The sequence below is a fragment of the Lycorma delicatula genome, chromosome 1, assembly GCF_047948215.1.
Source record: "Lycorma delicatula isolate Av1 chromosome 1, ASM4794821v1, whole genome shotgun sequence".
NCBI lineage: Eukaryota > Metazoa > Arthropoda > Insecta > Hemiptera > Fulgoridae > Lycorma > Lycorma delicatula.
The window spans coordinates 386,335,699-386,362,553 of NC_134455.1; the positions used below are offsets into that span (position 1 = coordinate 386,335,699).

At 33.8% G+C, this 26,855-nt stretch overlaps 1 protein-coding gene across 2 annotated transcripts; it reads right to left on the reverse strand.

Annotated features, from left to right (window-relative positions):
- Window positions 1-2,194: 2,194 nt before the first annotated feature.
- LOC142318462 (putative G-protein coupled receptor Mth-like 3) lies at window positions 2,195-26,510 on the reverse strand. Of its 2 annotated transcripts, XM_075355049.1 has the most exons (5): window positions 26,291-26,510; window positions 24,809-24,905; window positions 11,444-11,595; window positions 3,860-4,061; window positions 2,195-3,290 (listed from the first exon to the last, which is right to left on the reverse strand). In XM_075355049.1, exons 1-5 carry the CDS (start codon window positions 26,493-26,495, stop codon window positions 3,032-3,034), a joined length of 915 nt encoding a protein of 304 aa, XP_075211164.1. In that variant the 5' UTR covers window positions 26,496-26,510; the 3' UTR covers window positions 2,195-3,031. The 2 variants fall into 2 exon arrangements, with proteins under 2 accessions (XP_075211164.1, XP_075211165.1); XM_075355050.1 differs by lacking the exon at window positions 3,860-4,061 and having other exon boundaries at window positions 3,171-3,290.
- Window positions 26,511-26,855: the final 345 nt, after the last annotated feature.

Consider the following 26,855-nt stretch of genomic DNA (forward strand, 5'->3'; position numbering starts at 1 on the left):
CAGTTAGGTGTATTGTCAAATTTTTAAGACCGCTTTAATCAGAACAGTGTATCTAGTTTTAAATATAATTTTTAATTATGCAACTAAATTATACAAGACTACATTGGTTCAAGTTTAGTGACTCTAAATTGAAGTACTTTAAAAATAGTCTTGGAGGGTAATCCAATTAAATAACTTATTTATGGGCAGTTTTATCTTATTTTTTGTTAATTTAAAAGTTGTGTTTCATTACCAAAATAATGTATATAGTAATTTAGTAATACTAAGTCTGAATTGGGGTCAGTTGTGATTATCTTATATTGTCAGTTGGAGGGGCCATGTATTACTAAAAAATCTCTTTGCACTGTAAAGTGATAAAGCTAAGTGTTAATGAAAAAAAAAATGTATATATAGAGAGAGAGTTATAACGCCTTAATTTTGTATCAATTTACAAAAATCTTTTTGTTCTAAATATATGGGGTTAGGTTACATGCATTTTTTCAGTTTATTCGCCCGAATTTCATTAGATTTTTTTCTTTATTGTTTGGTTGAATTATTTCTCCCAGATATAAAAAAAAAATTTTCCATATTTTTGTTTTAAAGATTTTTATGAAAATTTTTTGTAAGATAAAAATTCATTTTTTTGAATGAAATTTGTAAACCTGTTTGCTCTGCATTTTACGTACATTTCATAAAAAAGCTACTTATTGTAATGGATACCATGATTCTACTTCCGGAAAATTTCGACATATCTTCGCGTTTCACATTCCCCCATATCCCAAAACTACTGTCAGCTTAAAAGTTTATATAAAAATTTATACATATATATATTTAACTTAATTGTGGACACGATAACTGCCGTAATTTTGCACCAATCACTTTCAAATTGTTCCTTAAAAATAACTCGTCCCAAATTCTCGGTCGAGTTCGTTTACTGCCGAAATCAGACCATGGAGATGGAAATGGGGAGTTTTTTTCGAAAAAGCAAAATATCGATATAACTTTCTTATTTAGTAAAATATCGAACTCGTTTAAAGTTCCTACTAATCTTCAGATAAGGGCCAAAAACAGATCTAAGTAAAGTCTTTTGATATTACCAACCATTGGCCCAAGGGATGGAAAAAGTGGAGTTTTGTAGTTAGAAAAAAATCATACCTCCCTTAATAGGCACAGTATCGAGTCTATTTAAATTGGTCGTTAGTCCTCAAAAGATTACCTAAAACTTTTGTCTGAAACAATTTTTAATATGACCAACTCTTACGGCAAGGGATGACCAAAATGTTGCTGGAATTATAAGAAGATACGGCTTGTCTGCTAAACATGTGAAAATTTCTTTCATATGCAACTATTGTTGTATTGAGTAAATTTGAAGTTTTTCTTAACTTTAAGGTGGAAATCTTTTTTATCCCCTACTTAGCACAGGTGAAATCTACCTCCGCCAACCGGCGTGCCGAAAGCAATTTTTAAATATTTATTTGAATTTCAGCCTCTTTTTCTTTGTCTGCTAAAATTGTAAGTTCATCCGCCAAATAATTAATATCAATTCTACTAGTGTCTTTTTCTCACTTCTATTTATAAATTTTATTTTATAAAAATTTGAGTTATTTATAGTTTATTAGAAGGATGTCTTTCAATTTTTTTTTTAATAATTTTTAGCATTTGTATGTAAATTGTTCTATTTAAAATCGTATCACTTTTCCAACCAATTTGTGTGTTTTGTTTCTAATTAAAGTTAAACATCTCAAATTTTTTAATTTTAATAAATATTATTTACATCACTTTTCTCAGAATTAAATTCTCGACAAATTTAATTAGATATTTTTATTTGTTTATTAGTAAATTAACAAAGTTATTTTAGTACAAACATAAAAAAGTGTATTTTCTGACAAAACATTTTTTGTATTTTACACAGCTTTTCTTACAACCTAAGTGAGATGGAAGTTTGTACCGCTTTTATTAAATTTCTTACATTAAAAACTATAAGGAATCACCAAATTTACCCTTCTATTTGAACTCCAAAAATTTTAATATGGTTTAATTTTATAGAGGGAGAAGAAAACTGGGCTAAATGTTTCGCCTGCAGTAACTCCCTAACGAACCGTATTTTAACCTACGTTTAAATGAACTTCTTAGTTTTGGTTAAGAATCATTTCCTGGAAATTGCAATGCAATTTGTAATAATTCGATAATATATATATATATATTTTTTTTTAAATTTACTATGTATATCGTACATGTTTTTAATTGTACATGTATTAATTTCATCATGTATTTTAATTAAAAATTAAGTACATTTATTTTAATTTCTTCGTACTGAAGTGTATGTAATGTACATGTACGATACACTTGTAAAATGTAATTAATTACATTTTAAGTGTTTTTTTAGATTATTATAAATAAGTTACTTATTGAAAGAAAACTTTACTACAGCTACATATTAAGCAAATGTAATATACAAATATTATTTATAATAACTGTTCTGTTGCATGATTCTTTGTTTTATATCTTTACCTGATACCTTCATACGGATATGAAGGTTGATTGTGTGTGAGAGACTGTCAATAAAAAACAATTATTATTATTTCGGTAATAAAACTGTTAGGATGGTTAAACATCATTTCATATAAAAAAAGAAAATGAAAATACTGTTGTGTGTTAAGCGCCATTCATTATCGGGAAAACAATTACAAAAAATCTAAAAAATAAGTATTAATATTTTAATTAAACTTTTAAAATTTTTTTATAAGAATAATTTAAATTGAGCAAATTAAAATATATTTTTGTTCGATTAACTCTTTGACGTCGGATGTAAGGTTTAGTTCGTTGGTGTTTTGATTAATGTATTTCTGATTGGATAAAGCCTTATTACAATAGTCTGTTATAATTTGGAAACCCTTGCATTAAGTTATACGTAGCACAAGGTAGGCCTATTTAGATATTAATTTAGATTCTTGAAAAATTAAAATTCCGCTTTCTCATTTATCTCATTCACAATTTTTAATTTTCAATTAGATAACTGTAAACTGTATAATTAAATAATTATATTATAGTATTACTGCTGGTGATCATCGGTGACAGATGTGTTGGGGGGTGTATTTGTTTCAATACATAATTGGTTAAATACTTTTGATAACATACGGTGATTGCAGATTAGTGAAATGAATATTAATACACCTTCACTTCGTGGTATTAAACCGATCATTTTTTTACATGTAAAAGATAGATCTATTTTTGATATAACATATACTTTAATCAAATGAACAAGTTTAAGCAATCCAAGAATTAAGAACAGCTTGAAGTATATATAAAATCTGAAACACAAGAACATTGATATATTATTAATGATATTAATGAATTAAAATACGAGTACAATTACTTCATATGTGACATCTGCCTAGCCAATCGAATAAATTAAATATATAACAGAGTTTCTAGTGATTGTTTAATCGTTGGCTTTGATCTTAATCCTATAGACAAATAATAATCTTTCACTTATTGATAAAATTGAAGTAGTGGAGATAATTTTTCTCTGAAATCAAATTCACGATCAGGAATTGTACAATATTGAATTTCAATCTCTTTATTTAAGAAAAAAGAGAAAAAGAGGTTTTACATAAATTTAATTGTAATAACCAAAATATTTTCAAATTTATTATATCGGTTTGTCGGTTTTTATATAAAACATGAGATAACATTCAGTATGGAATTATCGATCTATATCATTAATGCCGGATCTTAAAAATATGAAATAAAAATTTCCCAAATATAGAAACAAATATTATTCCGAATTAATACCGGTATTTATCAAAATAATAATGGGTTCCATATTTATGAATACATTTTTACCAAAATAAACCTCCGAAAATGGAATGTTTCTTACCTTTTTTGTGGAAGATTACTGAAACTGCTGTCTTCTGATTGCATTTTCCTTGCTTGCTTTTCATATTTATAAATTAACCAGGTAATTAAAAAAAATCCAATAACATTTGACAGAATGAATGTGTTATAAGCAACCACGTTTAATTTAAAAATAAAGATATCAAGATTCTTAGTTCCTTTTGGAAATAAATGGTTGTCTGAAACTGTAAAAAATTTTAAAAATGAGAAAGATATTTTTTTATTTTCTTTGTTAGAATTTAATAATATATTGTCAAATAATATTTCTCTATGACCTATGAATTGAGAAGCTTCAACAGAGCGCTTCTTCTGGTCGCAGGTAAGGAAAGTACCGTTAGTGTGAAGAATAATTGTAAATGAGCAGAGATTAGAATAAGCAGCGGTGAACACTGGATGATAGTGACTGAGGTGAGGAACTGTGTCTAAAGGAGAGGAATAGTGCGACTAAAAAATATCTCAGATAAGGAAGAATACGAAATGCTATGTCAAGAAGGGTATCAGCCCCGTAAACTGTTTGCCAATAAGCCGGTATACGAGTTCGGGTACAGGAATTCGCATATTTTTAAAAAGGAAACACTATACGATGATTCTTATATAACATGACGGTATCTGCGGAAATGCCAGAAAAAGGTGTTATTTGTAAAACTTAATAGCAGGACTTTCAATAGTTATTGAGAGGTGACCGCGGTGATTTCGATGATTGTTCCTGCTGTATGAATATTGTTCCTACATCACATTTGATTCTGTTTAGCATATGAGTAGGCATATTAACACGCCTGTAATAAGGGAAAATTACGGTTGTATTTTCCGAGGAATCTCTTTTTCATTATCCTTTATCTTCTTATTCAACTTGATGATGTCCTAACCTGTAAAATATTCCGAAGTTAAAGTTGCCCTCTATCGGTTCTCCGGGTGAGGCTACACAAGACGTAGTAAGCAAAAAATACGAGAATCATGAGATTCTTTAAGTTGGAACACAGCACCTCAAAAGTTAAATGAGAGTGGTCGATAAGACAATTTGTAATGAAAAGTTATTAAGTTAAAATTATGAACGGTGCATAGAAAGCACTAATTTTTAGCAGGAAATCATAAAATAATTGATGGAGAATCAGAAAATAGTAGAAATGGCGGAATAGGTTTATTAACGATTAAGATATAGGAGTAACAATAATGTTAAGAGAAATTATATTACAACAGACACAGTGAAAGAATTATCTAGTCGGGATAGAGTTAGGAGCGAGGATTGAGAGCCAAATCGGTTCGAACATTCTCTAGAAGGGCTATCGGGGGATAGGGAAATTCTTCTTAAGTGCAAGCAGTTTTTATATAAGAAAATTCAACATAACAGCTAGAATTGAGCTTGGTATTATTCTGGGAGTGAAAATTCCAGATCCAAATAATTTTAATATTTCTGTTTGACTATTTCTGCTTGTAATTTCTAAAAAGTTTTGAGCTGTTGTTGAGAAAAGTCTTTGTTATTTATTTCCCCTATAAGAAGATTGTTATTTGTTTCTATAGTCTTTTTTATGCATGTATGGTCTGTATTGTCATTGAAAAAAATAAGTTCGCGCTTATGTCTTTTTTGTACATTTTTTTAGAACGAATATTTTGTCACAAATCCGATTTTTTTCTATTTCAATGCATGCATCTAAATTCTTTTGCATCCACTGATATATAAAATTGTCACATGTCATCAACAAATGCTTACGATGCCACAATATTTACGATTGTGGATTCTTTGCTATGACCTTTATGACGTCTATATTTGTAAAATCCGGATGAGGAAAGTTATAATGAATCAAAAATACAGTGTTATAAATTATTAAACGGTAAAATGTTTTATTAATATTCAAAAAGCTTAGAAATGTAAACTTCAATAGACGGGAGAAAGAAAAAATACAACGTACGAATGTGTTACAAAATATTAATCAAAAATGTACGATCCGCCAGTTTCAGTTATTTCTTCAACGTCATATTAAAAAAAAAAAAAAACACGTATTATATAATAAATGTTAATATTACTGATTAAAAATATTTGTTTTTATTAAATATAAAATTACTTTATTTGTTAAAATACTCTATATTTAAATCTTTTAACTTCAACTTTTGAAACCAAGTTGCTCAACAAAATAAAGTAATACCAACATTTTTAATATTAGTATCATAATTTCAATAAATAGTTTTCGACTTTTTGAGAATTTGGGGCTCATGCATCAGGGAGATATTTATTTTTGATTAAAATATTTACTAAAATTAACTTTAAATAAATTTAAAAAAGGTTTTAGATTTTTTTTAATTTGAAAGCTCTCCGATCAGGAGAGAGGTATATAAGCTATTTTAAAATTTATTGTTATATGCTTTTTGTTTCTTTTTTAATGACTATTGTTTAACAAAATACATTTTGAACATTAAAGATTTATAATTGTTAAAAATTTTTTTTCGTTATGAAATACCCATACTCAAGGAGAAGCATTCGGATAAAATTATTTTTTAAGAAATTAATCCCTAAGTGGTGATTTTTTTTTGTCTTCAGTCATTTGACTGGTTTGATGCAGCTCTCCAAGATTCCCTATCTAGTGCTAGTCGTTTCATTTCAGTATACCCTCTACATCCTACATCCCTAACAATTTGTTTTACATATTCCAAAACGTGGCCTGCCTACACAATTTTTTCCTTCTACCTGTCCTTCCAATATTAAAGCGACTATTCCAGGATGCCTTAGTATGTGGCCTATAAGTCTGTCTCTTCTTTTAACTATATTTTTCCAAATGCTTCTTTCTTCATCTGTTTGCCGCAATACCTCTTCATTTGTCACTTTATCCACCCATCTGATTTTTAACATTCTCCTATAGCACCGCATTTCAAAAGCTTCTAATCTTTTCTTCTCAGATACTCCGATCGTCCAAGTTTCACTTCCATATAAAGCGACACTCCAAACATACACTTTCAAAAATCTTTTCCTGACATTTAAATTAATTTTTGATGTAAACAAATTATATTTCTTACTGAAGGCTCGTTTAGCTTGTGCTATTCGGCATTTTATATCGCTCCTGCTTCGTCCATCTTTAGTAATTCTACTTCCCAAATAACAAAATTCTTCTACCTCCATAATCTTTTCTCCATCTATTTTCAAATTCAGTGGTCCATCTTTGTTATTTCTACTTCATTTCATTACTTTTGTTTTGTTCTTGTTTATTTTCATGCGATAGTATGTTGGTTTGTTTTTGTTTAATTTTCCTTCTACTATATATCTGAGGCCTAAAATTGCTTCCCTTGTTTTCTATACTTTTCCTGATACTCCCTTTACTTTTCCTGAAACCAAATTGGTCTTCTCCTAACACTTCTTCCACTCTCCTCTCAATTCTTCTGTATAGAATTCTAGTTAAGATTTTTGATGCACGACTAGTTAAACTAATTGTTCTGTATTCTTCACATTTATCTGCCCCTGCTTTCTTTGGTATCATTACTATAACACTTTTTTTGAAGTCTGACGGAAATTCCCCTTTTTCATAAATATTACACACCAGTTTGTATAATCTATCAATCGCTTCCTCACCTGCACTGCTCAGTAATTCTACAGGTATTCCGTCTATTCCAGTAGCCTTTCTGCCATTTAAATCTTTTAATGCTCTCTTAAATTCAGATCTCAGTATTGTTTCTCCCATTTCACCCTCCTCAACTTCCTCTTCTTCCTCTATAACACCATTTTCTAATTCATTTCCTCCGTATAACTATTCAATATATTGGTGTTCCATCTTTGTTTAACACAGTATTAGATTTTAATTTATGTACCCCAAAATTTTCCTTAACTTTCCTGTATGCTCCGTCTATTTTACCAATGTTCATTTCTCTTTCCACTTCTGAACACTTTTCTTTAATCCACTCTTCTTTCGCCAGTTTGCACTTCCTGTTTATAGCATTTCTTAATTGCCGATAGTTCCTTTTACTTTCTTCATTACTAGCATTCTTATATTTTCTACGTTCATCCATCAGCTGCAATATATCATCTGAAACCCAAGGTTTTCTACCAGTTCTCTTTATTCCGCCTAAGTTTGCTTCTGCTGATTTAAGAATTTCCTTTTTAACATTCTCCCATTCCCTCTCTCACCCAAAGTGGTGATAGTAAATAAAAAAAAAAAATTAAAACTGTTTAAAAAATACACAGATGTAGACGTAATTCTAAATAAACAAATTTGTAATTTTCTAGGATGCGGGAAAAGTTTTGGCTATTTTTTTCCCAAGAAATACTAAAGAGTACGGGCTAAAAAAAAATAAGTTTTTTTACATTTTAAATGAAATGGATAACTTGAGAGATGGATTTAATTAAAATAGATTAAAAAAATTTGTTAAAAATTAAAAAAATATTTTTGTTAACATAGACTATCAGAATGGGATGGGTAAAAAAATGTTATAGTGGTTTGAAGGTCTATCGATTTAGGAAATGTAGATGCAAAAAACTCCCATTAACTAACTCCTTTTCTGAAGCAATATATAGCTAAAAAAATAAAAAAATATATAGCCACTTTTTGGAGTGGGGGGGGGGTAAGGGTTAAATAAAACGTTTTGATAATCTGCGGTCTTGATAAAAAGCACTTTAATTTTTTCGTAAGAAAGGTAATTTTTTAATGAGCCCCAGTAAAAATGTTAATTTCGGCTCAAAAGCACCCCACCCTATTTCCCAGTTTTTGCAAAAATTTAATACATTCTTTCCCTCCGAATGTAGTACCTGTCTACATAGTTTAAAGAAAATCGGTCAACGGTTTCCAGAGTTATAAGATCAAATAGACCAACGTACATACGTTCATACGCACAAACGTCCGCCTAACAAAAATTGGGTTTTGGGCTTGGGAGCATGGAATAAACATTTTTTGCAGATTATTTAAAATTTATGTAAATCTCATTTACCTTTCCGTTATAGCTATAGTTGCTATAGTAAATAATTCGGTCTGAAAAAAAAAATCCTTAGCAACAGGGTCGTCAGGTGTTGCTACCTTATTGCAAGGAAGTAGGATAATCCACCCACTGTTTAAATTGCCATTAAAATGGTCTAAAACTTGTGTAATATAACAAAGAACTCCCTAATGGAAGATGACACTTTAAAATTTCCACTGTCAGTGTGGGGGTAAATGTACGATAATTCACAAAAGATCCTAAGAAGCTCTTGTAGTTTAATTTTCTGATTCAACTAGAAACAGATAATGGAAGGAACAACAATATTGTGAGGAGATTTTCGTCAGATCCTAACGAAGCTGCCCAATATCTTTCTATATCTGTTCTCATTTTAGTGTTATCCATATAATAAATATATGGATAACACTATCGCCATATTAATAATATGTGAAAATTATGTTTTAATATAAATATAATTTTTCAGATAAATAAATTTTTCTGAATATCTGCTCTCAAAAAAAATGAAATATGAAACTTAAGTATGTTAACTACCTTAACGAGCTTTATGGTTACCTATATTAGTTCACTTATTCAGAATATTGAGAAAAATTGTCAAAACCTGAAATCTAAATTGGGTAATTGGTTTTTAAAACGAAAGTACTAAAAGAAAAATAATTTTTTGAAAATAAAAGGTCCTTTGAAAGAAAAATACTGGTAAAAAAATAGTAATTAATATTATTTTAAACCGCTTTTGAAACAAATTAATTCACCTACAAATCCACTGATTCCAGTTCAAATCAAGACGATTGTGTTAATTTTATTATTGAATTTTTAAATTCTCAAGAACTGACTGGGTTATCTCCATACACAATAAAATTAAAAATCTGATGTGGACACCACATGACTTCCTTGTACGCCTATTAAATTACATATACAAATTTTTTTCTTCACTTCATTTAAACTTATTTCATATGAAAGTGAGTTACGATCCTCCAATTCTTTACTATAGTGGACATTTAGAAATTGTATTGTGGTGGACACCACATTGCATCACATTTTTTGTGGTGTCCATAACAGCATTTCATATTAGTTTATATATTAATTTTGTTTCACGTCGCTCAAGTAGATATGTGGTGTAAGTGACCACATATCGGTTTGAATCAGACTTCATATACATATATTTTTTTAAACTTTTTTTTTAATATAAATATATTGATTTATTAATACCTACCTATTAACCTGTGATTGTAAGCATTTTTCAATGAAAATGATAAGTACTTTAAATTTTATTTCAAAATAATATCTAATCTATTTTCATATTGTTTTTGGTATTGTTATAATTGAATTATTATTATTTATTGTAAAAATATTTTTACTATCAAAGGTTAATAATTATTAATAAATCGATATATTTAAATTTTAAAAAAATATATATGTATATGAAGTCGGATTCGAATCGACGTGCCTTCCTCTTGTAATATCCAAATATTTCATTAATTAAACTTCTATTTGGTTATAACTCTGGAACTAATGAAAAAAAGTACCACTTGTGCTATATCGTTGAAAAGCTCTCAACGAGTGCTTTGCAGTTAAGAAAAAGTCCAAAATCCAAATTTATTTAGAGGTCTGACTGTATACACATTTTTGGCCCAGTCGATTTCATTTAAAAGGGGAGGTGCACAACTAGATGTTATAATAGTCCTAAATTCAAAATTTTAACATTCTACGCCCAATCGTTTTTGAGTTATGCAAAATACGTACGTACCTACAGACGTCACGCAGAAACTCGCCAAAATGGATTCAGGGATGGTCAAAATGGATATTTCCGTTGAAATCTGAAAACCAAAATTTTTGGCGAATACAATACTTCCTTTACTTCGTATAATGAACAAAAAACCGGATGTTCATTATATTATTACGGAACTTGGACCCTCTAAGCCTCTTCAGTGGTTCTAAGCTTCAAGTCACATCTTTAAAAAAAGGTACGATAAGATTATTACAGGTGTTAGAGAAGTCGTAACAATAATTATTCCAAGAATTCCTCTCATTCCATGGAAAATTTCCAAGGAGATTTTGCAAAGGATTTGCTAAATTCCTTGTAATTTTGCAATTTCCACTAAATCAGCATTCGCTATAACAATAAATAAATCTCTGAGTAAATACTTAAATCTGTGGAGGTAAATTTGCTAAATGATGTTTTTTCTCTTGAGTATGTAGCGTTATTAAGAACAATAACCTATCAAGCCTTTATGTTCATCGCTTTAAACTTCAAGCCAGGAGTGTGGTTTACAGAGAGATTTTATGATGGCGTAAAAATCTAGTTATCGATTAATAAATTTGTTAGGGCCGACCAAATCAGTGTATCACTTAAGCTAATATAGGAAAATTCTATTTATGTAACAGTATTCTCTGACTAGTTGTCCAGAATGTTACAAGTTTATTTAAAACCATAAAAATGAAATTTGTTGATTGATGGACCAGCAGATATGGTCCAAGTTTACATCTTCTTGCCTTTAATCCGACCCGGCTTAAAGGTAAGATTAAAATATTTGCAATCATTAAATTTTCTTCTTCCTGTCATATAAACATACACACGAAAGATTGTATACTTGTAATAAAATACCAGTTAATAACATAAGCTTTATTTCATAAATGAAAAATATTATTTTTTATTTACCAGAAGGTTCTGTAAATAACTCGTTAAGTAATCTTCCGATTAGCTGTATTGAACCGATCACTATAATTGGCATTCCCCATGCATAGAATTTGTACTTCTTGAATCTTTTCTCCTTTTCTAGTTCTGATGTATTTTCAGATTCCAGTAAAAATCTAAAAAACAAATATAAATAAAAAATCTGATGTGGACACCTTGTACGTCTATTAAATTATATACACATTTCTTTGAAAAGAAAAGTGCATACAATTTTATTTCATTAATAACTTCTGATATTTTTTCATACTTTTTTTTATTGTTATTATTAATTACTAATAAATAAGAAAACGGTGTTATAGAGAAAGAAGAGGAAGTTGAGGAGGATGAAATGGGAGAAACAATACTGAGATCTGAATTTAAGAGAGCATTAAAAGATTTAAATGGCAGAAAGGCTCCTGGAATAGACGGAATACCTGTAGAATTACTACGCAGTGCAGGTCAGGAAGCGATTGATAGATTATACAAACTAGTGTGTAATATTTATGAAAAAGGGGAATTTCCGTCAGACTTCAAAAAGAGTGTTATAGTCATGATACCAAAGAAAGCAGGGGCAGATAAATGTGAAGAATACAGAACAATTAGTTTAACTAGTCATGCATCAAAAATGTTAACTGGAATTCTATTCAGAAGAATTGAGAGGAGAGTGGAAGAAGTGTTAGGAGAAGACCAATTTGGTTTCAGGAAAAGTATAGGGAGAAGGGAAGCAATTTTAGGCCTCAGATTAATATTAGAAGGAAGATTAAAGAAAAACAAACCAATATACTTGGCGTTTATAGACCTATAAAAGGCATTCGATAACGTAGACTGGAATAAAATGTTAAGCATTTAAAAAAAATTAGGGTTCAAATACAGAGATAGAAGAACAATTGCTAACATGTACAGGAACCAAACAGCAACAGTAACAATTGAAGAACATAAGAAAGAAGCCGTAATAAGAAAGGGAGTCTGACAAGGATGTTCCCTATCTCCATTACTTTTTAATCTTTACATGGAACTAGCAGTTAATGATGTTAAAGAACAATTTAGATTCGGAGTAACAGTACAAGGTGAAAAGATAAAGATGCTACGATTTGCTGATGATATAGGAATTCTAGCCGAGAGTAAAAAGGATTTAGAAGAAACAATGAACGGCATAGATGAAGTCCTACGCAAGAACTATCGCATGAAAATAAACAAGAACAAAACAAAAGTAATGAAATGTAGTAGAAATAACAAAGATGGACCGCTGAATGTGAAAATAGATGGAGAAAAGATTATGGAGGTAGAAGAATTTTGTTATTTGGGAAGTAGAATTACTAAAGATGGACGAAGCAGGAGCGATATAAAATGCCGAATAGCACAAGCTAAACGAGCCTTCAGTAAGAAATATATTTTGTTTACATCAAAAATTAATTTAAATGACAGGAAAATATTTTTGAAAGTGTATGTTTGGAGTGTCGCTTTATATGGAAGTGAAACTTGGACGATCGGAGTATCTGAGAAGAAAAGATTAGAAGCTTTTGAAATGTGGTGCTATAGGAGAATGTTAAAAATCAGATGGGTAGATAAAGTGACAAATGAAGAGGTATTGCGGCAAACAGATGAAGAAAGAAGCATTTGGAAAAATATAGTTAAAAGAAGAGACAGACTTATAGGCCACATACTAAGGCATCCTGGAATAGTCGCTTTAATATTGGAAGGACAGGTAGAAGCGAAAAATTGTGTAGGCAGGCCACGTTTGGAATATGTAAAACAAATTGTTAGGGATGTAGGATGTAGAGAGTATACTGAAATGAAACGACTAGCACTAGATAGGGAATCTTAGAGAGCTGCATCAAACCAGTCAAATGATTGAAGACAAAAAAAAAATTAATAAAGCAATATATTTAAATTAAAAAAAAAAGATAAAAATAGAAATAAAGTTTCATTCGAACCGATGCGTCTTTCTGTTATAAGATCCAAATATTTTCTTAATTAAAATTTAATTTGGCAATAACTCTGTAACCGATGAAAATAAGTACCACTTATGAAATATCGTTGAAAAGCTCTCAATGAGGGCGTATTCCTGCAGTTAAGGAAAAGTTCAAACCAAATTTCTTTGGATTTTGGACTAGATGTTACAACAGTCCTAAATCCAAAATTTCAACATCCTACCGCTAATCGTTTTTGAGTTATGCAAGATACATACGTACATACAGATGTCACGTCGGAACTAGTCAAAATGCATTCAGGGATGGTCAAAATGGATATTTCCGTTGAAATCTAAAAACCGAAATTTTTCACGATCGCTATACTTCCTTCCTTTACTTCGTACAAGGAAGTAATAATTTTATTTATCAGTTACTATATGAATAAATGGATTATAAATGAAATTATCCGTAGCATTTTCATACTCACGGCATTTGGAAGTAAAAATGCAAAAAACTGATTACGTTTTTGAAAAAAAATCAAATACATCATGTTAACTTAATTCAAAATTTAAAAATAATAAATAAATAAAACATTCTAAAAGAGGTCCGGTCATTCAGCTGAAGGTAGAGCTGCTGTATTCAGTTATAAGCAAGAAAATATTAGTAACTTCTCCCGAGAGCAGTATATTAATATCGATTATTTCTCTTTGATAGAAACTTACTTTCAAATACCTAAACATTACATCAGTCAAATTTAACCGATTAGTTTCCTGCAAACAGACTGGATTAATTATCATCACGTTTACTAAGACCATGTGAAATCACACGTGAGTTTTATTTTTAAATTCATCTACCAAAAGGCTTGAAATATCTTCCGTACGGGTTTTTTTTATTCGTCGATAAATAAAATGATTTAATCAAAGGTATATACAATATGTTTCAATAAACCCAACTTCAACGATAACAAGTGTTATATTTTTGACACCCTCATATGAATGAAACATAACGGAATGATATAAACCTAATTCATTTTAAAACGCGAATTTGTACAATACGAACAAAAGGATATTCTCGAAGTCCAGGAAATCCTTTGTTCATTAAATAACAACCATCGTTCTATTTATAAATATTTATTTTTACAATAAAGGAATTAAAAAAAAAAATGAAACATAAATTTATGACGTACTGGTTATTCGAAGATGAGACTTTTCAAAAGTTATATGGTTCAGTAACTAAGACTAATTATCACTTACAGATAAAAACTTAATAGGTTACGATAACGTCGCAAACATGAGAGAAAAGAGGAATGGATTCCAAAAAAAATAAAAAATAAATTTAAATCGTATAGCTTTTTTTGTACCCTGCTCAGTTTACAGCCTTAATTTAATTGTAAATGATTCTGCAAACAATTTCTTTAGAAAACCGTAAATTTTTTTGATCTTGTTCTATATGTTTTTCTCATCATCCAATTATAAATGGAACATTTTAAGAAAAAAAATTGTCAAAATTCATTTTAAAATCTTTATCAAAAACGCGTTGGAAAAGTCGGATAGAGGCCACAGTTCCTCTTAAAACCCAAATTGATGAAATATAAGATACGTTGATAGAAATAAATGAAGACGAAACGAGGGTCATGAATACCAGAACTGTGGCGAACGCACTTGGTACAAAAATAAAGTCATTTAAATTTATACGTTAAATAGTTATAAGGCACAATATATTAAATCTAATCAGTGCAGTAAGTAAATTGTTACATAAACCTGAACCATCCAGTCTGCATTGGAAGCGGTAGAACAAGTTCGAAAATTTATTTTATAGACTTAAGATCTGATGAAAATTTCACTAGTATTCTTCTGTCATTGATGAAGATACAGAATTACCTAAAACTGATGAATCTAGGATTTGAAAGACAAAACGTATGTTTGATTACATACATGTTGATTAAAGTATCCCAGACCCTGAAAACAATTAAAGAAATTCCTTTTTCTTTTCCATAGATGATACATCAATAAACGCATTACAGGGTAGATTTGAGTTACTTAAAAGAACATACGGATACTTTTCAAATTTTATACAATACTCGCAGCATAAAATAAAACAACAAAGAATTACGAAAACATTGTACATATTTTCAATCAACGCTGATAAACAATTAGATATAAGTGTAAATGAGCTTTTTGAAGAATTAAGAACAAGAAATTTATTTAAAACCCGAGATGAGTCCCACTGAGGTGTTGGAATATATGTACGAAAATAATTTATTTTCAACTTGTTCGAATCTCATAATTGTTCTACGCATCTTTTTTTAACTATTTTTGTGTCAGTTGCTAACGGCGAATGTTCGTTTTTAAAATTTAAATAAATAAAATACTTTTAGGATCAGTTATGTCACAAGAAAGACTATCTGCACTGGTGATGATCTCAATCGAACATCAGATAAGTGAATCACTTGATTTAGAGTGACTTATAATTTTGTTTCGCTTAAAGCAGAAAGAGAATGTATTAAACTAAGTTGTTTTAGGTAGATTTCATAAGAAAGCTACCTATTGTAATAGGTACCATGATTCGACTTCCGGAAAATTTCACATATCTTCACGTTTCACAACCCCCAGACCCTAAAACCACTGTCAGCTAAAAAGTTTACATATATAAATATATATTTCAGTTTCTTGTGGACAAGATAACTGCCGAAATTTTGTGCCAATCACTTTAAAATTGTTCTTTAAAAATAACTCGTCCCAAAATCTCGATTGAGTTCATTAACAGCCAAAATCGGACCATGGGGCTGGAAATAGAGGGGCTTTTTCGAAAAAAAAAACATCGCTATAACTTTCTTAATAAGTAAAATATCGAATTCGTTTAAACTTCCTACTATTTTATATATGATCTAAAATTTATGTAAGTAAAAGTTTTTGATATCATCAACCATTGGTTCAGGTGATAGAAAAAATGGGGTTTGAAAGACTAAAAAAATCATACCTCCATACCTCCTTTAATAGGCACCGTATCGAATCGGTTTAAAGTGGTCGTTAGTCCTCTAAATATTACCTAAAACTTTTTTTTGAAACAATTTTTTATATGACCAACCCTTACGGCAAGGGATGAGCAAAATGTTGCTGGAATTATAAGAAGATAAGGCTTGTCGTATGCTAAACATGTGAAACATTTTTTTCACATGCAACCGTTGTCGTTTTGAGTAAATTTGAAGTTTTTCTTAGCTTTCAGATGGAAATCTTTTTTTATCCCCTACTTAGCATTGGTAAAATCTACCTTCGCCTTCCGGCGTGCCGAAAGGATTTTTTTTTATTAAATAAACGTATTTAATATTAAGTTAATTGTTTTCTTCTATTAATCCTTATAGTTAAAATATGTTTTATAAAATTTTTGTTTTCAGTATCTATAAATTTTCAAAAAAAAAAAATACAAGTATTTTTAAATATTTAGAATATTTATAAGTTATGAAAAATTATGATAAACCGTAGCATCTATATACATATAAATATTATGTATGAGGAATATCGTAGTATTAGGTAAGCATAAATTTCAAAATTTTGTTACGAGATTAAACTTATATTTATTTTTGCTTAGTTGTTAGAAAAAAGTTTTCAATTTTTAAAAAACAATTTCTTTTTTAATAGGGGTGGGATTTTTTATTTTTGCACGCAGGCGGTCGCAATCCTCGCGGTGGCCCTGCGTAAAAGTGTAAATAAAAGTATAAACAAAGTATAAACAAATTGATATCACAATTATTATAACGACTTCCCTAACTTAAATCCGAATTCGGGTCGACTAAATTCTCTGTGTAAAAACGAATAAAAAAAATAACTAAAATTTTAACTAAAAATTTTTTAGACTAAAAAAATAACAAACTTTCTTAATCGTTTGATAATATTATAAAACAGTTTCAATAATGACTTAGATATAAGTATGTACTTTTTAATTAATAGGTATAATAGAGGTGACAATTTAAAAAAATTTAAACAAACAAGGACATGAATTGTTTTATTCTGTAATCAGCAAATCGGTGGATTTATTATCCTTTGAGGCACACATATCCGTATATGATTATTATGATCCTTTACAGAGTTGAAAAAAACATTTAAAACGCATAATATCTTAAATAAATTGGATAAGATATGTAAATTATACGCTGTCGCGTATTTGCAATAAAACCAGAGCTGCTGCAGATGAAGATTTTACGGAACTGATTTAGGAGCTTGTTATAGACCGTACATGTAATATTCGGCCTTCCCGGAAAAGCAACCGCTTAAGCTGTGGAAAAGTTATGAAGCTAAATATTTAGTTCGAAGAGAAATGAGACTTTTAAAACGGGACCATAACATCTTAAAAAAAATAGTGACAAAAAAGAAAAAGAAAAAAGAAGAAACGCATCGAAAAAATAGTCTTTAAGTCTGTATCGTCACATCCGCTATTCGACATTGAGTTGATTGAGCAAGGTAAACAATTTTTAATTCGCTACTTTATAATTGTTTATATGAGCAATGCATTTCCCGTTATACTGCGGAAAAATGAAAAAAAAAAAATGGTAAGATTTTTTTTATACGCATTGAAAAGACTCTACACGTTCTAGGTGTATTATAACAAGATCGGTAAAAATATTATTATGATAGCATCAGTAACAAGCAATCATCCCACCGTTCAAGATGATGTAACAAAAAACATGGCATAAGAATTCCTACCGGAATAACAAGATTCCTACCAGAATATAACAAGATTGGTAAAAATATTAATACGATAGCATCAGTAACAAGCAATCATTCCACCGTTCAAAATGATGTAACAAAAAACATGGCATAAGAAATCCTACCGGAACAACAAGATTTCTACCGGAATATAACAAGATTGGTAAAAATATTAATACGATAGCATCAGTAACAAGCAATCATTCCACCGTTCAAAATGATGTAACAAAAAACATGGCATAAGAAATCCTACCGGAACAACAAGATTTCTACCGGAATATAACAAGATTGGTAAAAATATTATTACGATAGCATCAGTAACAAGCAATCATCCCACCGTTCAAGATGATGTAACAAAAAACATGGCATAAGAATTCCTACCGGAATAACAAGATTCCTACCGGAATATAACAAGATTGGTAAAAATATTATTATGATAGCATCAGTAACAAGCAATCATTCCACCGTTCAAAATGATGTAACAAAAAACATGGCATAAGAATTCCTACCGGAATATAACAAGATTGGTAAAAATATTATTACGATAGCATCAGTAACAAGCAATCATCCCACCTTTCAAGATGATGTAACAAAAAACATGGCATAAGAATTCCTACCGGTTGTTTTAACCCTGACGATAACTACATTAAATTAGAACCTCGAAAACAATACATATCAATTAAAGTTATAATAACATACTGCTGATCGGGTTGGGAAACCCTGTATGGATAGATTTTACAAAAGATATCGCTGTGTACGTCTTCTGCATTTTAATATAACATTTTATTATGATGTAACTTACTTCAAAATATATTGCAAATACTGACCGCTTAAACACAAAGTAAATTGGATTATCATAGAAGACAGTTATAGGAAATGTTAATCAGATAAAACAATATATTTGTTTCATTTGGTATGAACCTGATATTAGGTTTAAAGAATTGCCTTATAATCAAAAATCGATGAAATAGATATGACTGTTTAAAATAGATGTAGTAAAAAAGATAATTGTTGGATCTGAGAGCGAAATATGTCGATTTTGTGATAGTTTTGAAGCGAATAAAGTTATTTCAGAAAATTATTACAATCCTTTCTTATGTTTTATACAGAGTGCTTAAAAAAAACCGTTTCAAGAATTCAGGGGTGAGCCCCTAAATTGAAGTTAAAAAAAATTTCCATCAACATATGTCCGGAAACACTTGGTTTACCGGCAATCCGCCATTTTGTATTTTTAACATAAAAATGTATTATTCAGAAACGATTAATCGTATCGAGGTAAAATTTCGTATACAGTTAGGGTACCTAGAGGTTTATTTGTATAAAAATAATGAACCTGATCTCTCGATTCATTTCAAAATGGCAGGCATGTAAACTTTTTAATATCTTTGTCACCGCTGGTTTATTTAAATGTTATTGTTTAACTTCTTATGAAAAAGAAAATGACATCTTATTTATTCAAATCCGTTCGTAAATAATAAAGTTATGGTAAAATTCTTGAAGCGAGTCCCTTAGACGTGTCTGATTAGTTATACATTAGACTAATAGCCTAACATAATAGACTATTGTGATACTTCTAAAATAATTTTTATTTTAACAGGAAATTAAACTTTCCAATTTTATTTCTGTTGTGTATTTTCTTACAGCAAGTGTAGTGATAATATAAGTTTTAATTTTTAATTTTAGTCTGATTTTTTCTCCTTCATGGAAGGAAAAGTAAGGCCTGCCCCACCCCGTTCTCCCACCCCGGAGCTGTCCGTCGGTGGAGAGGAAAGCGGGTCTGGCGCTAGGAAGCGCCAGAAACGCCGGGACTCCGCGCCTCCTATGGAGACGGAGCCCGTAGCGGACTGCAGCAAGGCTGCAGCAGCCGCCAACCCGCAGGCTGATGATGGGGCCCCATCACAGCCTGCTACCGTCAGGCGGGAGAAAATCCCGCCAATAATGCTGGACTGCCCGAAGGAGTGGCCAGCATTAGCGCGCGACATTAAGTCGCGGATCGGGAGGCGCCTGGTGGCTAAAAGCACCGGGCTCTCGATAAGGCTGCAGCTGGGCAGCGAGGCGGATTACCGGGCGGTGCAGAGTTTTCTGCACTCGAAGGGAATCGCCTTTCACTGCTTTCAGCTCCCGAAGGACAGGGAGCTGAAGGTGGTTATACGGGGGATCCCCTATGGGGCTGCCCCGGAGGAAGTAAGGGAGGAACTGACCTCCCTTGGCTATGAGGTGGTTTCGGTTAAGAAGCTCCTCACAAGGGACGGTCGGGAAACCCCGACCTGCCTAGTGGCCCTTAAGAGGACCCCTTCGGCCCGGACCATTTATGACCTTGGCAGTATTTTTTACTGCAAGGTCGCAGTGACTGCGTTTGTGTCGCGAGGGGGGCCACCCCAGTGCCACAGATGCCAGAAATTTGGACACTCGTCCAATTACTGCCAGAGGGCCCAGCAATGTGTCAAGTGTGGTGGGGACCACGACACTGCCACATGCGTTAAGCCGCGTGAGGAACCAGCCTCATGCGTTAACTGCAAAGTGCCTCATCCGGCTAATTACCGGGGTTGCCCCTATTATAAGGAGCAAGTCAATAAGGTCAAGGGCATTAAAAAGCCCGCGACTGTTGACGGCCGCAGCTGGGCCCGTGTTGCCGGTGGGGGGAAACAGCCCCCAAACCGGAGGTGCCGGCACCTGTGGCCAAGGTGGTAGTGAAAAAAGGGGAGGTACCCTCCCCAACACCCGCCAAGCCAAAACCGGCGGCGACCACCAAGAAGGTGGTGAAACAAAAGGCGGCGACAAAGCCGGCCCCGGCGAAGAAGGCCAAGCCTTCCTCGACGGGAAAGGCAAAGCCTGCTCCGGCTGGGAAGGCCAAGCAGGCTGTTAAAAACACCGCGGCCCCTGTGGCCCCGCGCCCCACCAAAAGGGCGGCCGCGCCAAAAGGCACCTCCAGCGGCAATCCGAAACCGGCTACCCCGTTGGAGACCACTGGCATGGACTTCCTGTCGCAGATGACAGGGAAGGATATCCTGCCAGATATCATGATGGTTTTGCCACGCCTGCTCCAGGCAAAATCTCTCAAGGACTGTATTCAGTCCTTAATAGAGTGCCTCATTGCTGTACTGTCCAGGTATGGTTAGGCCCACCCTCAGACTCTTGCAGTGGAACGCCAACTCAGTAGTAGGCCGGACGGAGGAACTATGCCGTCTGGCCGAGGATCTACTGATAGACGTGATACTGTTGTCTGAGACGTGCTTGAACCCAAGCAAGCAACTGACCCTTCGGAACTATTTTACATATAGGACGGATAGGCCAGTTCGACCCGGATCTCGCACCTCTGGTGGAACTGCGGTTTTAGTCCACAGACGCCACATGCATACGCGCGTTGTTCTTCATACAAACGTGATGGAGCAAACGTGTGTGCATGTGGAGCATCTGGGCACGGTGTATCGGCTGGTTTCGGCTTATAGCAAGCCGAACGACGCGGTAACCGGCGCAGATCTGGATGCCGTGCTGGAAAATTGGGATGGGCCCATGATACTCATGGGCGACCTCAATGCCAAACACGTGACATGGAACAGCATTCTGACAAATCCGAATGGCAGATTGCTGTACGAAAGGGCGAGAGCCCGCCGCTTGGTCGTCGTAGGCCCTGAGGTGCCCACGTTCGTGCATCGCTCAGGCAGATCTAGGCCTGACGTGCTGGATATCGCAGTCATGAAGGGGGGTACCCTCCCATTCATGATTGAAACGATAGAAGACCTCAGCTCGGACCATTCCCCTGTCCTGTTGGAACTAGGTCAGGCAGGGGGTGGCCGAAATCCCCCGCCTATACCCCGAAGGTCAGTCAACTGGAAAAGGTTCTACGAGACCCTCCAGCGGGAGTACAGGCCGGTAAATCCTGAGCTCCTGAACACCCCGGAGGAAATCGACGACACTGTCGGGCGCGTCACGTCGTCAATGACCGAGGCCCTGGCAGGCAGCTCATCGGCCAAAACTCGAGCAGTTGTTCGAAACGACCTCCCTCCTCATATCTCCGAAGCCATAACGGAGAAACGACGACTGAGGAGGAGATATCGAATCACCCTGTCCCCCGCTGATAAGCGGGCCTTTTATAATCAAACGGACAGGGTAAAACAACTGCTGACAAGCCATCGAGAGGATTCGTGGAACGAATACCTCGCCTCGGTCTCTGACGACATCTCCTCGGTGTTCAGGTTGAACAGGAGACTGCGAGAAGAGAAGAAGCCTCGCCATCCGGTTGTGGGGCAGCGAGGTTTTCTTGCATACTCGGAGGCGGAGAGGGCCGAGGTATTCGCCGATACCTTGGAGGAGCAGTTCACTCCAAACCCCCCTCCCTCCGCGAACGACGAGCACACAACCGAGGTGGAATCCTTTCTTGTAGATTATTTCTCACAGGTGGAGGACGCCCCTCTAGAGATTGACCAAGTCACTGAAGCGGAAGTTTCCGCAGCCATTAAGGCCACAAGCCCCGACAAGGCCCCGGGTGTCGACGGGATCAGCGCCCGTGCATTCCGGAACATACCGGCCTCCGTGATTACAGCAATTTCGGTGATATTCACGTCCATTTTGTACGTTGGATATTTCCCGAATTGTTGGAAAACGGCCAAAGTCGTATGTTTACCCAAACCGGGGAAAAGTTTACTTTTCCCACGGAATTATAGGCCAATCTCCCTGTTACCGGTATTGTCTAAGTTGTTCGAGAGGATTTTTCTCGAAAAACTGAGGCGATACATGGAGGGAGAAGTGCGGCCCGAGCAATTTGGGTTCAGGGAGGGTCACTCAACCACCCTCCAACTGGTAAAAATAATAGACGACCTTGTCGGAGGCCTGAACAGGAAACGGGTGACTGCAGCCGCTTTTCTGGATGTGGCCAAGGCCTTTGACAAAGTTTGGCATAGCGGGCTGCTTTATAAGCTAGCGCTATCGGCGATCCCCTACCGCTATGTCAGACTGATGCGGTCATATCTGCTAGACCGACATTTTGTCGTGCGCGTAGGGGAAACGATTTCCTCCACCAGAGAAATAGCCGCTGGGGTTCCCCAAGGAGCAGTACTTTCCCCGTTCTTGTACACTTTGTACGTGAACGATATGCCGCTGTCGGAAGGGGTCAAAACGGCTCTTTACGCAGACGACACGGCATATTTCTACGAATCCGCAAATGTGGATTACGCGGTCCGGAGGCTCCAAAGGCAGCTGGACTTAGTGGAACCGTGGCTTGACATGTGGAGAATCAGGGTCAACGGTGAAAAATCGGTGGCCATGATGTTCACATGCAAGACACGAAAACCGACCAGAGAGCTGGAAATCTCAGGGGAGAAAATCCCTTTTGAGAAAACAGTTAAGTACCTGGGGGTGGTGTTGGACAGGCGGCTTACCTTCGGCGAACATGTAAATTATGCGACCCGGAGGGCTAAGGCCGCCAGAGCCTCGCTATACCCAGTGCTGAACAGTGCCAGCCCGTACCCACTGGCAACTAAGCTCCTCATTTTTCGGCTGTACGTACTGCCGATTCTAACATATGCTTACCCGGCATGGGGGGCAGTGTTGAGCTCCTCGCTTCAAAAGAAGATCGAGGCCGTCCAAAACATCGCGTTGCGGACGATCTTTGGAGCTCCGTGGTTCGTCAGGAACGCCACTCTCCGATCTGATGCGAGATTTCAATCCGTGTCCGAGGTGGGGGTGGCGCAGGCGCGCAGACTGTTCGGGAGAGCGGCTGTGTCCGAACACAGTCATCTTCGGGACATCTGCCGAGAGGACGCAACTCCGACAGTTGTAAGGAAGCGGCCTCACGCCGTACTGGACGAACCACCGTGATGGTGCGGTGCGGTAGCCGAAAATCGACAAACCAGGCTTAGGGGCCTCCATATCGCATGAGCCATAAATGGAATAGTGCGTCAGACGCGTTTCCGGGGTCGCGAGTGAAAGGTTTTCGCGAGTTATATAGTTTGAAGACGTCAAACACGGTAAGTCGCGCATAAAACAAAAACGCGGTCTAAATTGAAAAAAAACATACAGTAAGACAAAATATCCCAGCAATTGCGACTCCTCCGGAAAAGGGGACGCATTGCTCCCTCCTTATAGCTAGTGCCCCGTTGTGGCGTATTCCTGCTAGCCTATTAAAGAGTTAGCACCGAAAGGACTTCAGTGGACGGTCTGAAGGGGAATTACGTCGTTAGGACAGGCTTTATAAGCCTAGCTTTCCGCGATCGGCCCATGAAATGGGTTCGATAACGCTGGTTTAACAACGGATTGGAATGCAATTAAATCCGTCTTAAATTCACTAAAATAATAATAGACAAAACTTGAAAAATTAGATCCGAGATTAAAAAATAACCCTTTTAAAAACAAGCCCGATTAGAATGATCCAGCAGCAAGGGACTCTGTCCAGGTTCTGCGATAAAGTAGGGAGTAATAGACTCCTGCCAACTTTGCATTCCATTCCATTCCATAGACGTGTCTCTTCCAATTAATGATTTAATAAAATTAACTGCAAAATAAAAGGTATATTCTATTGTAATTCAACTTTCACATTCTTTATCGCGTGGTGTGATAATGTATAACTTATTAATATATACTGTATTATTATGGGTAATTTAATCGATTGCATCAGACAGTATTTCTTAAATTTTTTTTCTTTAAACTACAATAAAAGCCAAAGATAATTAACTGTAAAAAATCGATAAAATAATTTCATAATAGCTTTTGTTTATATTACGTAATTAATCTAAATTTACCTGAAATTCCACCAGATGTCATAGCAGAGCACATTACTCCAGAAAATATTAGATAAGGCACCATAATGAAGTATTATTCCTATAATAACAGTCGGCCCTAAAAATGATTTCTGATGTTACTTTACAGTCAAAAATATATATACATTTTATAAAACATTTCCACGTACGAAATAACACTTAAATTAATATTTAGCCTTATTTAGCGTGAATATGTGGCGTCCGTTAGCATCCACAGGAGCTCAAAAGTCTGAAAGCGGCTTTGACGTGGATGCGAAAAAAATTCTTGAAGTTTAACTGAAATTTCTTGATTAAATACAATCTTATCTAAAATAAATAGTAGTGCATTCTGTAAAATACGCTTATATTTCTTTTTAGGTCGTTTGAGGGTCAACTAATTCGAGCGTATGAAAGATTAGTTTAAAGTTAAATACTCATTTAACTTTGAATTTAAATGATCATTCGATTAGAACTAGGGATTTAACAAAGTACATCTTTTAAACAGTGGAGTTTATTGTAAAAGTACCAGAAGATCAATTTTATTTCCCTATCTTACGTGTTATGAAATTAATTTAACTAATATCAGAGAACGAATTACTATCATATACAGATTTCTATCATTACAGTTGAACTTTTTCAACCGTAATTAACTTTACGTACAATAAATTTTAAAAATAGGTCCCACTGTTTCAACACATTTGGCTGGCTGCTTTAAGATTGCCTGTTTCTTTTCCAATCGAATCGACCTAATTCGACTATTTCAAATATGTATGTTGTATTTATTAAAAATATGCTCTTTTTGTTATTTACTTCTAGAATAATATCAAAACACTAAAGTACCGAATAGTTTATTTGTTATAATACTAGTGAACTTATTCTCGAGAAATTAAAATCTAGTTCCACAATCGATGTATTGTCCATATCACTAATTGCTTGTAAGTAAAAAAATTAAAACTTAATGTGAATTTTTATAATTTTGTTTTTAAATAAAACTTGAATCTCTTAAATACATTTAGATCGACAATATTTACATTAGTTTTTTCAAAGTTTAATTTTCTACTAATTTTTATCGGTTTATCGGCAATTTAAAACATCTAAACAATTGTGGGTTTTTTCAATTATTTGAAATTTATAACAATTTCTAAATAATCTCTGAAGACCGGAAATAAAATTGTTAGTTAATTTTTTAGTCCCACATTTTTAGTAATAAAAAATAATACAAAGCTACAAATTTTCCTCTATATTTTTTAAACCAGTGAAACAGAACAAAATTCTATTTCATTTTGATTAACCCTGCTCAAAAACTAAACATTTCCGTGACTTGTATTCACATGAACGTTTTGTTTAAATTTTTGACACTTGGTTACGAGCTCCAGTTTTCTATTAAAAAATCTAGAGTTATTGTGTTTGTATAAATATAAATAGATGTGGAATGAAATATATTGTATTTATTTATCGACTTAAAATGTCATTATACTTACGTACCGGTAGAATTAAAGTCAGAAATATACTTAATATCACGTAGAATGAAAAACATATCCACTAAACAACCGCTAATGATATTTCTCCTTAAGCATTTTCCAGGTAAGTTATTTAAATCCGGTACTATACAATAAACAAATAAAGTGACTACACGAAATAGCAGAGAGTTAAACGCAATGATTATCGATAATAAACTGATCGGATCCATTTTCCTTATCAAAGAAACGCCTATTATAGAATGCTCGAAAAAAAAAGTGATATTAATCTATTAAATTCATACTGCTTCCGTATCATTTTGCATGAGTAGTTCTAATTTCCTGTTAAAAAGATAAACGTAATTAACGATATTTTTCTTCATATTTTCCTGGATATTGTGGTATTACGAGGTATGCATTTAATAATGATGATATTTTTGATTTCAAAAATATTACGTGTTATTAGGATATCAGATTAATTATAATAATAAGATCATCCATCATTATTATTGTGTTGATGAACTGTTTTCCTAACCGCACAATTCTTTCCTATTTGATGGAATTAGTTTCTACAAATTTAAGTGTAATTATAT

Coding starts and splice junctions, on each gene's coding strand:
- LOC142318462 (XM_075355049.1), bottom strand. CDS start 26,495: ATGGATCCGATCAGTTTATTATCGATAATCATTGCGTTTAACTCTCTG. Junction 24,906..26,290: donor TTCTGACTTTAATTCTACCG/GTACGTAAGTAT, acceptor AATCATTTTTAG/GGCCGACTGTTATTATAGGA. Junction 3,291..3,859: donor AGTAATCTTCCACAAAAAAG/GTAAGAAACATT, acceptor CTTGTGTTTCAG/ATTTTATATATACTTCAAGC.